We start from the raw sequence: 15,579 nt of genomic DNA, 5'->3' as shown, positions 1-15,579 counted from the left end.
GCGCCTTCAAATTAAAAGCGTTGAGAGGCGAAACTTGACCCGCCACCGGTTGCCTGAAGCTTCCTCCTACGAGTCTGCAGCTGGATACTATTGACCGGTTTTGGATTTACGCTGCATGGTCAAGAACACTTGTAGCTGAAGCCTGGAGAGGGCCGAACTTCGCACCAAGTTGCTTGTGACACCGCCCCACCACATGAGGCACGCGTTATTAAAAACAAACCAGTATTTGTATTGTTATTGTATTTTAATGTCTCATAGGAGTAGTGTTGGTGTTGTTTAATATAAACGTTGCATTATTTAAAAGTGAAACATTACAATTATAAAGGTCAATGGTAAGAAGTCGATTGATGGCCAATTATATGTGTAACCGCACAGTACGGCAACTGATGAGGGACAGTTTTACAAGGAGTCGGCATGTCAAACGCCTTCCTCGCATGTTTCATAGGAAAGAGAACCACGGGAGTACATAAGTCATCGAAAAAGATGCTTTTACTTTGTTTAGGGTTTTTTTTCCTCTGGTGCAGACACTACCTTAAGCAGGGTTGCCTTTTCCATTCGGAACAAGAATCGATACACACTGTGTATCTGTGGGGAAAAAAACCCTCTTCGTCCAAAGTCAGGGGTGCAACCCACTGAGAAGTTTTAGACAGCTGCAACACCTGATCATGAGGAGCATTTAAGGCTGGGGTCCCCAACTTTTTTGGCCCAAACCTCTCAAGAGACTAGCCCGCGATCGACTCGTTACCGCACGTTCACACATGCAAACGCGCGCGCGCACACACACCCACCCCATATTAACTAAAGTAGAAGCTGATTTTTTTCCGTTGGTCAGATTAATTTCTATAATAGGATTATGGGTACATTGTTTTGACATCGTATGTACAGTTAAATTATCCAATGCTAAAATAACACCAACGTGTTTAATGCTGACTTAATGAAACAAGTCAACAAAAATCACGGTGAAAAAAACTTAGATGAAAATATACTCGAATGGAGTAACTGCAGTATTCAGAAAATAATACATTGTTGACCTTTCAGATGTCAACTTCATTTAACCCCCGGTTGGTGTCAAGTACGTAAAACACCACAAAACAGACTCGATTTTTAATAGAACTGTATTCCACAGAAAAGGAAAAACAAAAAGTACACCTCTTAGCGCCATTAAAATAACTGCTTTTGCTCCGTAACTTTCAATTTGCATCCAACATTAGTTAAAATTTTAAATGAATAAAAGATAATGCACTTAAAATAAAACTCAAAATTGAGCCATATTTGAATCCCTGTCAGGTTCTCTGTCATACTAAAATAACGAAGACCTAGAAAAAAGCAAATGCAACAAATACCATTCAATGCTCCAAAACATGACCCCCCCCCCCCACACACACAAAAAAACACACACACATTATTGTACAAAACCAAGTGAAAAGCAGCAATGAGCAACATTTGAACAACTAAACCAAAGTGTTTACATTTAACAGCTTTTGGGGAAAATACTTGCTCCAGTTTTAGTCTTTTGGTGACTCCACACAGGATGACTTGCATAAAAGCATTGTTTTCAATGCTTGATGACTAATCACTTGTGACTTACAAATCTTCACAAAAATGTCTTTTTTTTTTAAGAGCACACCTTGCAACCACAGGGTCAGAATCACACGCTAAAAACTTGCAGAATGAGTGGCAGTCCACTGGGGGTCGTGAATTTCATTCCGGGCTCTGTCTTTCTTGCGTGGAGTTTGATATGTTCTCCCCGTGTTCGTGTCTGCGTGGGTTTTTCTCCGGGTGCTCCCACGTTCCAGAAACATGATAAGCTGTTCTGAGAACAGATGGGTAGATGGATGGATTGATGCTCGGTTAATTAAAGGCTCTAAATTGCTCGGACAGGCTCCACCACGCCCACCACCCAAGTGATGTAATAGTTTCATCTGCTCTGTAAAAAAAAAGACCATGCTAAATACTACTGACAGTGACCACAAAAATATAATTTTTGAAATTGTACATCGTGCGCATTCCAAAAAAAGTGGAATTTGAAGGGGTAAAAAATAAAAATGGATATTTTACACTAATGACAAAAACTGATGTTACAAAAAAACTTATACAATTTGCTGGAAACGGTAAAAATTCAATTAACAACGGAGTGTCTGTAAATGGCCAACAATGTCCTCTCGCTAGCTGCAGTGTAGTGAAATTGAACACGGCCCGAAGGCTGATATTTTGATGACTATTTGTGTATTACAGTTGACATCCACGTTGTCACTGTCTGCTGGTGATGCTTGTGAAGTTATTTCCTTGCAACTTGGGCTCATGCGCACGCAGGCTGTCTCAAGTGTTGTTGTGAATGTAAACGCCTCCATATCAGAGATGTGTTCCTTGAAATGTCCAAGTCAAAGGTTCCATCAATGACAGGAAACATTGAGTAAACCTAATCCACAAATGATTATAAACGCCTATGCAAAATATCCTGTGGTCATTTCCCAACAAGTATTGGTTCTGCAAGTGAATCGAAAGAAGATGAAAAGGAATGACAAGTGTACATTTGACATACATTGGTAGACACTCAAATGGATGACATTAAATCCAATACCATTTCATCCAAGTATCATCACAAAAATAGGTTCCCAAATCTTTGCAAACTTGAGTGATAATGACATTAGCACCTGCAACAAAAAAAAAGAAAGAAAGAAAAGTTCGAGTGTACAAAACATCAGTTAGCTCACCGAGCCATTACATCAGCATTTTCCTCCACCTCTGAATGATCCTTTGAAAATGGAAATAAATACACTACTTAATATCAGGGAGTTTTAATAGAACATATAAGCGGGGGGTTTTCTTGTGGTTACTCAAATGATGACATAGAATCCTTCAAAAGATACTAAAAGGATCATCTGTAAGCCCCAAACAATAGGAACTGACATAACAAAAGTCTCAAAAGCAACACGTTTCATTGTATTAAAGGAGAAAGAAGAAAAAAAAAGTTGAACAACTTTGTCTTTTGGAGACCATACAACAATAAAACGGTAATGTATCAATCGAGTGCAATTCAGACATGACAAATCACTGACAGGATAACTGGTATAGGTCACTTCATGCCAGTAAATTTACAAGGTTCAAGCACCTCGCAAACTTGTTGACTGAAGCTACCGTTTTTTTTCCCAAACTGCTTTTGAATGTATAATTATAAGCTTCTATAAAGGAACTGTAGCCTCCTCGGATCAGAAAGGGGAGGGCTCGGTCCAGTGTTTCAAGGGTACAGTCTGCATGAAGAGCACCAACTGAAAAGCAGATTAAAAACATGTTCTAGATAAGACAAAATGTGAAATGTATGAATTATTAACCAACCTGGACAAAGAAAATTGCTTACGCCCTCAGTCATCAATGGCCATGCCTTTAACTTCACCATTTTGTCTCATCTGTGGAAGAGGGATATTGTCGGCATGCGTCATTCCAGTGCAGTCTAACAACCAATTCCATTTGATCAAGTAGTGATGCATGACATGAACATTTTCAACCGATACTGACAACTTCCTATGTATAGCGCAGTGGTCGGCAACCTGGCGGCCCTTTGGCGACACCCTAGTGCAGGGGTGCCCAAACTTTTTGGATCGAAGATCTACTTTTCGATCAACTAACCTCACGGGATCTACCCTTACCGGCGCAAGCACGCACACACACACACACACACATTTAAGATTTACCTGCTTTATTTTATTTTTTAAATATGTTTTTTAGTGAAAATGAGACTGATAAGATGATTAGTGTGCAGTGTATATTAACACAAAAATATATTACTAACATGTACAAAGACACACAAATGGTTGTTTGTTTTTTTTCTTCTCGACACTCCTCGGATTTACTTGGGACCTGTCTTAGATCTACCGGTAGATCAGGATCTACCTAATGGGCACCCCTGCCCTAGTGGTTCGCTGGAGCTTTTTCAAAAATGTTTGAAAATAGAAAAAGATGGGGGAGGGACATATATTTTTGGTTTTAATATGATTTCTTTAGGCGAACAAACATTCTTAACGTTTTAACGAAGATTTGCGTCATACCCTGCGACACACATTCCTATTAGCAGGACGGGATACCAGGCAGGTGACTGTTGTAAAAATAAATAGCATTTTATGTACAATTCACCGAGGGTACTGGCAAAGAATGGGAATGTGGAGGGCAGAGAGAAGCATTTTTAAACGGTACACGTCAGCCACGATAGTTATTGCTGCAAAAGACTTGTTCTTGATTTTACTGCCTGGTGCTTTCTACCACCTTTATTACGGATTCGTCTTACTGTTTATTGTTTATTGTGTATGTTAAATTGCTCCATGTACAGCACTTTGTATGCAGCGATGGCTGTTTGAAAGTGCTCTATAAATAATGTTGACTTGACTTGACAAAAGTGTGTCCCACGCTTTGTTCATCTTAGGGGCCCTTATGGCTGTTGCTCATTATGGCATGTGTGTGTAAGTTTATGAGTATGCGCGCGTGTGGGAACAAGTCGATCGCAAGAGGCTGGCTGATCGAAAAGTAGATCTTCAGCCAAAAAAGTTTGGGCACCCCTGATCTACAGGATGCACAGTGCAGGGAGAGAAAAAAATCATGAAGGCTCATTGTGTATTTGTAGCCAACTCAGTCATTTTGATAGTAGGCTAATATAGATACATACAGCATGTGTTGCCTTCATTATAAGGCTTTTTATTTTTTGCGGCTCCAGACATTTTCTGGTCCAATATGGCTCTTTCAAAATTTTGGGTTGCAGACCCCTGGTATAGCCATATACAAATACTTTTTTTGTACAGTACAAATATATCTGATGTTGTAGCTTAAAAGAACAAAAAAAAATCCAACCTTGTTTCCAACTAAAGTAGCAATGTCGGCAGATGATTAAAAAAAGAAAGTGGCGAGGACAAGGTAAATTCAAGTTTTGCTACTTTCTCAACTCTTGTCACTTTCGACCAGCGGTCGGCAACCCAAAATGTTGAAAAAGCCACGTTGGACCAAAATAAACAAAAAACAAATATGTCTGGAGCCGCAAAAAATTAAAAGCCTTATGATGAAGGCCACACATGCTGTATGTATCTATGAGCTATATTAGCCATGTTGATAGCAGGCCAAGTTGGCTACAAATACACAACGAGCATTCATGTTTACCCCCGCCGCCCCACCCCCCCAAACATTTTGGACGGAAGATCTACTTTTCGAACAACAAACCTCCCGCGATCAACCAGTTACTGCACACGCGCGCATACACACACATTTTTCACAACCCCGATTTGTTCAGTGGCTATGTCAGCGCTGTTGGACAGTTGGCGTTGGTGCGGCTGGATGGATGGCCGCTGAAGTTGAGGATGAGGAGAGAGGAGCGTTGGCGAAGAGCGCCGATGCGTATTTGGAACCGTGAGTTGCCGCTTGGAATTGAAGTGGATTTCCATGGGACAGGAGAAGTGAACCAATCTCTTTTTTCGTCAATGGATGCTACAGCTTCTTGTTGACTTTGAAACTTAGCTTGTAGCCGACGTGTGCACATTTTGAGCATGACGTCTCTGATCCACTGGCTAAAGAACACTTTGATTCTCTCCTCTTTCATCTCAAACCGCTTCAAACAACAAAGCGTGTGACGGAAAAGTGGTTAGGACTGCACGACTGTCGTGTTTTATGTTATGTGTTGTGTTTGTTATTTTACTTTATGTTAACTGTTTTGTAAAGCGCTTTGTTACAGCTGCCGCTGTTGTGAAAGCGCTATATAAATCAGTATGTATTGTATTGTATTGTATTGTATTTACACACGCATGTCGTAAAGAGCAACGCCTTAACAGCTGCTAAAATGAACGAGGTATCATTTAAAAATGCTTCTCTTGGCCGCCCACATTCCCATTCTTAGCAAGTACCCTCGGTGAATTGTACATGAAAGGCAGCTGGGTTTTTTTTTTCTTACAACAGCCCCCTGACTGACATCCCACTCTGCTAATAGAAACTTGTGTCGCAGGCTATGACGCAAATATTTGCTGACGAAATGTTGACATTAAATATTTGTTCGATACATTTTTACAGCATCGGAAAACGGTAATGTTTGTGTCATGTTTGTCCTCTGACAGAAACCATATTAAAACAAATAATATGGTTTTATCATCTTTTTCCATTTTCCAAATGAAGGTAGGACCCCAAACATTTTAGTGCTAGTGTCCATTTTCATGTGAAAATCGGCCTGTTGCAAGAACAAATTGTCCCAGAAAGTACCATGATAAAACAATCAGTTTTTTTGTTTGTTGGTTGTTTTTTCTGCTTCTCTGTGAGATTATTCTCATGTAAAATAGACACCTTGGCTCAAGGAAGGTTGATTTCCAAGTGGTCCAATCAATACTTAATTAAAAGCTAAAATACGCTTTTCATGATGCACACAGACTGATGTGTTTGTACAAACAAGCGAACTGTAATCTTGCTTCAATTCCTACTTCTTTTGTTTTCATTCTACTCAATCCACACCTTTTGGTGTTTTTGTCTTAATTTTTCTCTTCCCGACCCTTCCAGAGGTTCGTAAAAAATATAATTATAATAATAATAAAAAATAGGTTGCTTGGAACGGTGGGGCGCCAGTGTATTTAGGAAGCAAACAAGTACAGTACTATACTGTTCAGTCACCTCATCCAGCTCCTTTTTTGTCTCTTCCTCCATTTTTCGGATGTCATCCATGGAAAGATCGATCCATTTGTCAATCGAGCAGAATAGCTGTCTGTGGAAGTGGGTGAAAATGCGCCTCTCCGCCTGCACAAAAAAGTACGTTAGTGGAGGTATACAACAGGACCGTGACAACGTGAGCACTTCTTTGTTGCAGTTCACGCATCAGCCCACTAGATGGTAGTATGACTGACAAACCTTTAGAATGATGTTTTCCACCATTGACTGCAGGCCCATCCACTTAAACTCTATCGTGACAAGTTTATAGGCACACATATGTGGACAGCTGGGGTCGTTGAGAATGTCTTTCTGCGATCACAAAAGCAAAAAAATAAAAAATAAAATAAAAAACAATCTGTATGACTGCCACACTAAAATGTGATTATTCTTGTGAAAATGCCTACCTTCCATTCAGGTCCCAGGGGCCCCCTTCCAGTTTTTGCAGACTTAAATTTGGCAGGATCCTGATCTGCTTTGTACTCCTTAACAGAGTATTCATGCGCACATTTAATCACATATGACATACAGTATATGTCAAGCAATGCAATAAATAAATCATCTCCTCTGAGTGGACTGAGATGAAATCTGTGTAGCTCAAAGTTATTGTTCCTTTCTTACCTTTTCACTGACACGGTTAGCAATGTCGATGTGTACAACCTGAGCTTTATCCCATTTCTCGTGTCCGTGTACCTGTAACATGGCATTTCAAATCAAGCCATTGTGGCCGTTGTTTTACAAAATACATGGACATACAAATAAATTCAAATACCGTATTTTCCGTACTAAAAGGCGCATTGGATTATAGAATTTATTTTGGCATTTCCTTGAGCGTAGCTGCAGCAGGACGATGAGAGGTCAGTAAAATGTAGGAGACTGGACTCTCTCATAAGTGTTTGTTATTTATTCCTTTGTTGTGTACAGTGATGTATTCACAAATAAGGAAATCACAAAATAAATTCTGTAGGCGGCTTACCGAATTTATTTTGTGATTTCCTTGCTTGATTTTTTCTTTTGATGCATTATTATCAATTTTCGTAGTTTCATTAAAGGAATCATTAATTTACGTTTTTCGGAGGCGGACATGAACGCCTATCGAGTCAAACGGAAGAAGAGAAGGCACGGAGACAGACAAAGACGTGGCCGTATTTGTTGAGACTGTGAAAACCATTATTAAAGTGTGCGTTTAAAAAAAACAACACCACAGCTCTCCTTTTTTCGGAGCTGCAACAAAAATGTATTGAATAAAGCAGCGACACAGTTCACTGAATCAACAGCAAGTTATAACATTGCAAGCATGACTCCAACAAGGAGCCATCTTGGGGTTGACGTATTACTGTAATGGCCATACACAAGGCACACCGGATTTTAAGGTGCGCTGTGATCTTTTCAGAAAATGCTATACTTTTCAGTGCGCCTTATAGTGCGGAAAATATGGTAACATCATTACCCTGATCGCATCAATTCCAGCATCTTTTTTTTTTTATCTTAACATCACAATATCAGTCAGCCAGGACATGATCATTTGCACAAGAATTGACACAAGGCAACTGAAGTCTTATTTGTTCAATATGTTACTTTTTTTTCTCCCCCTCTCATGTTCCAAAAAACTTTGGAAAATTACTTTGACAATTTCAGTCTGCTATGAGGCAAAGTTTTTTTTTAAAAAGTGTGTTTCAGTAGTTCAGTTCCACAAGTCATACTCTCTGTATGATACACATATCCCCAAAAAACATTTTGTCCGAAAGCTAAGTGGACTGTACGTACATGCAAATACGTTTTACAATACAATATATCCTCATTTATATCGCGCTTTCACAACAACTGCAGCTGTAACAAAGTGCTTAATTTTGACTTTGAATGCATTTGCCAGTCAAAACATTTTCTCTCCACATTGGCTGCTTCTGTACAAATGCTCCCAAATTTCTGTTAAATTTTTTTTCCGGTTGTTTCTGTAAATCTTTTGTTTTCTTGATATGGTAACATGCCTTTTTATCTGTATTCTGTCATCATCAAAATGACTTCAAATGTTTCATTATTTGTCATAAATATATTAAAATTTCGCTTTTTAAAATTGAACCACTAAAATTTTTTATTTCACCACACAATGCAAGTTTATTGAGAGGATTTACAATCGGAAAGTCAAAGCAACATCAGAAAATTTCTAGATTACACACAACCTAACACAAGCACAGCACACAACTTACATTCTCCTTTTCTCCCATGTCCGGCTTGTGCCAAGTTTCAACCTTAATTTCAAAATTGCCCTTCATGTATGAGTTCTGGAAACAAAGGGCATATGGCATAGCGTCAGTCATATTCCAATGCACTCTATGAAATAGCACGGTTAAACCAAAGCACCCCGAGACACGCTCATCGAATGCCTCATTGCGTCACAACATTTCATTTTGTGCGGCATGTTTTAATGAAAACGTGTTTCACCCAAAGAATAAACACAAAGGAAATTATTACTTACACTGAGAACTTTATCAGGGTTGTCCACAAGTGATGGATAAAGTGGAGAGCAGAGACTTAAAGTTAATACATTGAGTTTATCTTCTCATTCATAAATGATAAATGGCAGATCTTTAACAGACTATAAATTTACACCACAATTTATTTATTTATCTTTTTTGTGGGATTCGGAGGCACTCACTGGTTCTGCAGTAGGGATATGCATTCCAGGCCTTCTCATGGACCTCAAGAGATCCCTTTGGAGCAAGCCGTCGCACGATGGTTGGCACTTTACTGTCGAGAAAAATAGTCTGATATGAGTCGGGATGAATGAACCCTTTCAGGGACAGTGGCTACTACGGTGGACAGCTTATCATGTTATCAGGTTACGGGGTGCAGGAAAGGGTTCATTACAACTGGCAACTAATTGATGCCTCACAATTGATTCAACTGGCACCCTTTTGGTCATGTTTTAAGACTTGAAACCAACATTTCGAAAGCCAGTCTGATATGGCACTGCTTTTTAAAGTAGACTAACGTCCAAAACGGTATTAGTGAGAGCCTTCCTTGCAATTTAGCTCAAGGCGGCCCAATAAATGTTCAGGAAGCGGCGTGCGACGTAACCTCTTGAGGTGGTAGATCTTGTGGGTAAACTGTCCTTTCTCCCCGTTTTCTTCATAGGGCTCATTGACCACCACTTCAACACCCTCTCCTCCACCGGTCTCATTTTTGCTGGCTTCTGCTACCGTATACAGCTGGCCCACTTGATACTGCAAGAGAAGAGATTTTCATTTATCCTATTTTTCAAACCGTAAGTCACACTTTTTTTCCACAGTTTGGCTGGCCATGCAAATTATACGCAGGTGCCACTTGTGTATCATGGTTGTCCGAATTCTTGTCTCGTCAAAATTGCAACTTTTTTTTTTTTTTAATAAAATAAAAAAATGAAATGACAGCTTGCTTGAGTTCCCATGGCATCACTTTGTTTGAGTTATACAACCCCTGGCAACAATTATGCAATTGCCAATCTCAGAGTCACAGGTTATTCATTCAGTTGTTCAATTTTGTAGGAAAAACAATGACAATGACATAAAAAAAAACTAAGGTCGTTTTAAATGGCAACTCAACTCAAAACACTCAAAGAAATCAAGGATGGGTTAAAGGTGATAGTAACAGTTACTTGTGTGGACAAATCAGAGGGAAAAACAATTTGAAATCATGAAATTCTGAATGAAAAAAAAACGACAAAAAGGAAACTTCAACACCACCTCTGGTTTTTATAACAGCTTGCTTTTGTCAAATCAGCTTCTCAGGTAGGAGCCTTGTCGTGGCCATTTATTCCAACTTCCACCAAAGATTTTCAATTGGATTGAGATCCGGTTTACTTGCAGGCCATGACGTTGACCGTATATGTCGTTTTGTTCAAGGAATGTTTTCACAGTTTTTGCTCAGGATAAGTGTTTTGGAAAATGGATGGATGGGGGTGATGCATTATCATCTTGAACAATTATTTCCTTAATCCCCAAACATCCTATCAACTGGTGGGATCAGAAAAGCGTCCACAATGCCACCATAAGCTTGTGTATATTTCGAAGATGTAAAGACAGCCATTTTCCCCAGTGCCTTGACCTGACATGCATCGCTATATCATCAATGACTGTATGTTTTCTTTGGGCAGTTGTCTTCATAAATCTAATTGGAAGAACGCCAAACAAAAATTCCACCATCATCATCACCTTGGCCAATGCAGATTCGCGAGTCATTACTGAATGTGACTTTCTTCGTATCACGTGTCTAGCATGTGGGTTTCTTGCACCACAACAAGGACTGAAAAGCAATTAACAGCTCGTAAGTACTTGAACTGTCTCCACATGTGCTATCTGACGCACTGGGCTCCAGCACTCCTTTTTTTTGGAGCACTGAACATCACTCTGAATTTCCCCACGGTTGGAGTGAAACAGTGCCTGCTTGGACTGTGTTTACAAATACACCCATGGTTAGGGAATGGAAATTTTGGGTGTGAGTCTGAGTGTTCTTGTCTCGGGACATCCTGAACCGGTTGCCCAGCCAATCGCAGGGCACACAGAGACGAACAATCATCCGCCCTCACACTCACATCTAGGGACAATTTCGCCCACCCTGCATATTTTGGGAATGTGGGAGTACTTTTCGATCAACCAACCTCCCGCGATCGACCCGTTACCGCACACGCATGCCATAATGAGCAACGGCCATAACGGCTCCTAAGATGATCAAGGGATGGGACGCACTTTCATAGCGTGTTAACTATCGTAGCTCCCGTGTACCGTTTTAAAATGCTTCTCTCGGTCCTTCAGATTGCCATAGCTATTCGGGAAAGGTGACTGGCTACCTTTCATTCTCAATCTGGAAAAACCTATTTCCCTTGAATGAAGAGGAGGTGTCTATGCAAGGTTGAGTTGAAACAACGGAATGTCACGAAGCACGTCTAACCAGAATGTTTCCTTTGCTTTCTAGAGGACGCGACCCAAGCCTTTGTGAGATTTCAGGGCGACCAGTTTATATTAAACTGCAATAGACCAACAGGATAAACTTGATATGCATGGTTGGTCTGAACATGTTTAGCCAATATGCTCACTCTCTCCTCCTCGGTTATTTGAAAGCGTATTTAGTGGACTGGTGAAACAATGTTAAAAGTTGTGTCACGGGGAATCTGTGAATTTCAAGCATTTCATCACCTGCTTGGTTTAGTCATTTAAAAAAAGATAATCAATTATAAACTTTCCCATTCACTAAAATATTACAGATAACTTCAAATCCATCATTTTAGATCACAACGTATCCTTGCGCTCACATGCCAACAGTTTGAGTTGTTGTTCCTTGAAACAAACATCCACAACAATAAGGTTGGCGAAAATTAAACCGAAATAACTTTCAAATGGCACTTAAAGAATGGCCATGTCTTCATCAAAATACCGGCATACAAATTTTTTTTTTAAGACATCAGGTATTGCTCCAAACGCAAAAGTTGACAGTGATCCATGTTCTGCCTTGAAAAATTCTGTGGGCAGGTAGACAACTAGGAAACAAACGAACCGGACTGTTGATATAAAAAAATCACATCCACACAAACACTTCTTCGTTATTTTCATTTTTGGTGTACCTTTTTCATCCATGTGCAAAGTCGGTTTAGGTCCTTAAAAACTGAGTTTTGGGAAAACTCGGCACAAAGTGAAGACTTCTGTCAGCATTTGTGCATAGTTAGGGAGAACGGCATTACTGTTATTGTTTTGCATTGCTCATCTGCATCCTGAATACTAGATTTAGCATGTACAATTCAAGATCAATATATTCAAACGTGTCCCTCAGAGTGGCTCATATCCAACCATCAAGATGGCGGTTTTAGAAATAAGTCAACAAGTGACTTTACTGCGTGAAGTATCAATTTGTTTTTTTCCGTTACTGTATTCCAAGAGATCAAAAGGGGGAAAGCGGTCACATAGAAATCAGTTCATTTCTGTCTGGCTGAGACAACGGCTTCTGCAGTGTGTTGAGGAAGAGGTGATTATTTGAAGTAGGATTTTCAATGAGAGGGTTGAAAGATCAAATACCTGCAAGTGCATCATCTCAACACATTTTGCAAACGTTACAAAAGGTATGGCTGCACGTAAATTGATGTCGGCATGCAGTCCCAACCCTGTGCCCAAGAGATACTTGATTCATTTCAACACCACATCTCTATGCACACCTTATGACTCATTGACGAAAAAAGGTTGGGACGTTTTTTGTTTTTTTTTACATCCTGAAATGCTTCATTACTTCAGCATAAAAGGTATTTAGTCCAGAGAAAATAAATAGCTCTATAAACATTGAATGGACTGTTTTGCAATTATCAAAATTAACTGCAACAACATCAAATTAGACAGGCCTTGATGTATTAAGTACATGGGAAAGTCTTTACCTCATCTACTGACACGGGCAAGACGATTCGGCTAGGAGAGAAACACAAACATCAGATGTTAGAACACTGCAGAACAAAAGATTTTCTCTTCAGTAAATGTTAACACATTGTCGAAACATATTGAAATCATTCTTCACTTTCTTCGGTCAATGTCAACAATCTCCTCCTCCTCCAGGGATGGCCAGCTAGCAACAGCTAGCTGGCCCTCAATTACTTCAGTATTTGTCTCTCTTCTGATCAGAGAAAGCCAAGTTCCAATGGCAAAACATGTCTGCCAACATCACTAGATATCCACCGTCATGTATTTTACAGCTGAACCTTGGTTCATGAATGTCCGTATTCATGAACAAAATCGCTTCACGAACAAGATGTTTGGATAAATTTTGCATTGGTTGACAAACTGTGCTTCAGTTTGCGTACAGCCACAGCAATTTATGTAGGAAGCCGATTTGTGATTTCTGCCGTACAGCGTCAACACCTGAAGCGAACAATGTTTCACATAGTCACTTAGTACGGCTTTCAAAAAAGCGCTCGCGATTGTGCTGTTAAAATAATCCGGTGTAAAAGGTGGATAAGTCTAAATTCCAACTGATGGCCGATAGCTACCAAGAGCCCAGCCCGTCGCTGGTTAAGTAACTGTGACGGGACTGTGTTCACACACCATCAGTGGCACTTCAAATGTTACAACCCCCCACCCCGCAAAAAAAATGTAGTCAGTGTTTAAAATAGCTTGTTTTAAAATAGCTACTGACTCCCACTACCTGGTACTTATACTGAAACAAGTTTCACAGAAACCTAAAGAGGAGGAAGAGGGAATGAACAAACAAATCAAGACAAAAGACAAGGGCTTTGTGTGTAAACCATGTACAGTGTGTGCGTGTCTGCGCATGTGCGTGCGTGTGTCCCATTTGGAACATTCTCATGCTCCTTGACACAATATCTAATTAATTGCCACGTGTTATTGTCCGTCTAGCAGGGCAGGAATATTTCATGTGCGCTTTACATTTGATTTTCTATAGAATAACCCACGGCCTGTTGTTTCAACGCACTTTAAGTGAAATGACAATTACATAAATAAATATTTTGATATCGAGTTGATTTTAGATGAGGGTTGGTGTGACTAAAGCGTAATAATTGAACGTGTCTGCTCCCTTCAATGCACTTTGGACTGCGGTCAGGTGACAGCTAACTACTGGATGTTAAGTCAACCAACAATGATTTTATTGTACAATTTCGCCACTGCAATACCGTGTGAAATTTGCGTTATACACAGCAAAACCACTTCATCACCCCATTTAAGACTTCACGAATTTAACATTGCCTTCCTTATCAGCAGCCTCCACTTAATTGTTCTAGAGGTCTTAAAGGTATACTAGTCCTCCGCATAACACTGGGGGTGTATTGTATGATAATATTGTTTAAATTTGAGTAAATGCAATCAAAAGCAAGCTCAGCAGTAAAGTCCTCTTCCTGTTTAATTACGTCGCAGTGTCACGAGGTCGGGGAACCGGTGGAAGTGTGCGCTTCTTGAACTCTGGCTCAGTTGCAAACATCATAAAAAAACAACGAGTTACTTTAAAAGAGCACATCCTTTCAAAACTGGACTTGGTTAACGCACTGAACAAATCCACAGCATAAAAAGCAAACTCCACATCTCGTGGGACGCTCACATCGCGAAACAAGTAAAAGTTTGGCGAGCACGAAATATTTCACTTTGACGCCACGAATGTTTCCTGACAGACACAATGACAATCTCGCCAAGTTGAAACAACATAAATGACTCACAATTCTCGAATCAACATGTTGAGGGCGTCTTCGTCCGAGCGAAAGGATGTAAAGCACCAAGCAGCTTCTTGTTCAAAGTTGACAATTCACCGTCTGCCTTCCCTGACGCCGCTGTCTTACGTCCAGGATTGAAAAAAAAAGAAAGAGGGAGTCTCTGCCCCACCAAAGGGAGGGGCAGAGATTCCCACCTAGTTTCAGGTAACTCCGTCGCCGTGCTGCGTTCACGTGTCACCGGACAGGAAAAAAAAGTCTAATTTCTCTCGCTGACACACACCCGCTCGTGTTTTAAAGGAATGTTGTACAATACCTAAAGTATTATTAAATCTGAAAACGACCATAAGCAAGTTGTCAAGTCTCCCACTTGCGAATTAAGGTGGCAAATCACCTTTATTTCAAAAATCCCACTTGGACCCTACAGTCGTCAAACATAAGCCTTAATGCACAGATGTCAAACACAAAACTCTTTACGTGACCCGTGAAATGAGCAAATACACATTTTAAACAAATGATAAGTGGTCAAAATGACATCTTTGCACTTGAAAAATTATAAAATACATTTTGTGCACCAACCAGACAAATGAAAATATGTTTTTTTTAAATGTCAATATTATAAGCACACTGTAGTCTTCATATTAAGAATGACATTGGAAAAATGATCAAAGTACTTTAAATTTAACTACCCATTTTTTTCAAAAGTCACAAAGAGCCACAACAGAAGGATGAAAGAGCCATAAGTG

General features: G+C 39.9%; 1 protein-coding gene across 1 annotated transcript; it reads right to left on the bottom strand.

Moving 5' to 3' along the window:
• Positions 1-1,099: 1,099 nt before the first annotated feature.
• On the bottom strand, positions 1,100-15,003 carry LOC127609282 (phosphatidylinositol transfer protein alpha isoform-like). The gene is made up of 12 exons (XM_052079132.1): positions 14,843-15,003; positions 13,058-13,088; positions 9,742-9,887; positions 9,320-9,411; positions 9,140-9,147; positions 8,871-8,945; positions 7,285-7,356; positions 7,071-7,148; positions 6,865-6,975; positions 6,631-6,753; positions 3,337-3,407; positions 1,100-3,269 (listed from the first exon to the last, which is right to left on the bottom strand). Exons 1-11 carry the CDS (start codon positions 14,857-14,859, stop codon positions 3,363-3,365), a joined length of 798 nt encoding a protein of 265 aa, XP_051935092.1. The 5' UTR covers positions 14,860-15,003; the 3' UTR covers positions 1,100-3,269; positions 3,337-3,362.
• Between the last annotated feature and the right edge of the window lie 576 nt (positions 15,004-15,579).

Source organism: Hippocampus zosterae, chromosome 10 (genome assembly GCF_025434085.1).
Source record: "Hippocampus zosterae strain Florida chromosome 10, ASM2543408v3, whole genome shotgun sequence".
NCBI lineage: Eukaryota > Metazoa > Chordata > Actinopteri > Syngnathiformes > Syngnathidae > Hippocampus > Hippocampus zosterae.
The sequence above is the reverse complement of the archived record's forward strand: the minus strand, read 5'-3'. Positions and strand labels throughout refer to the sequence as shown.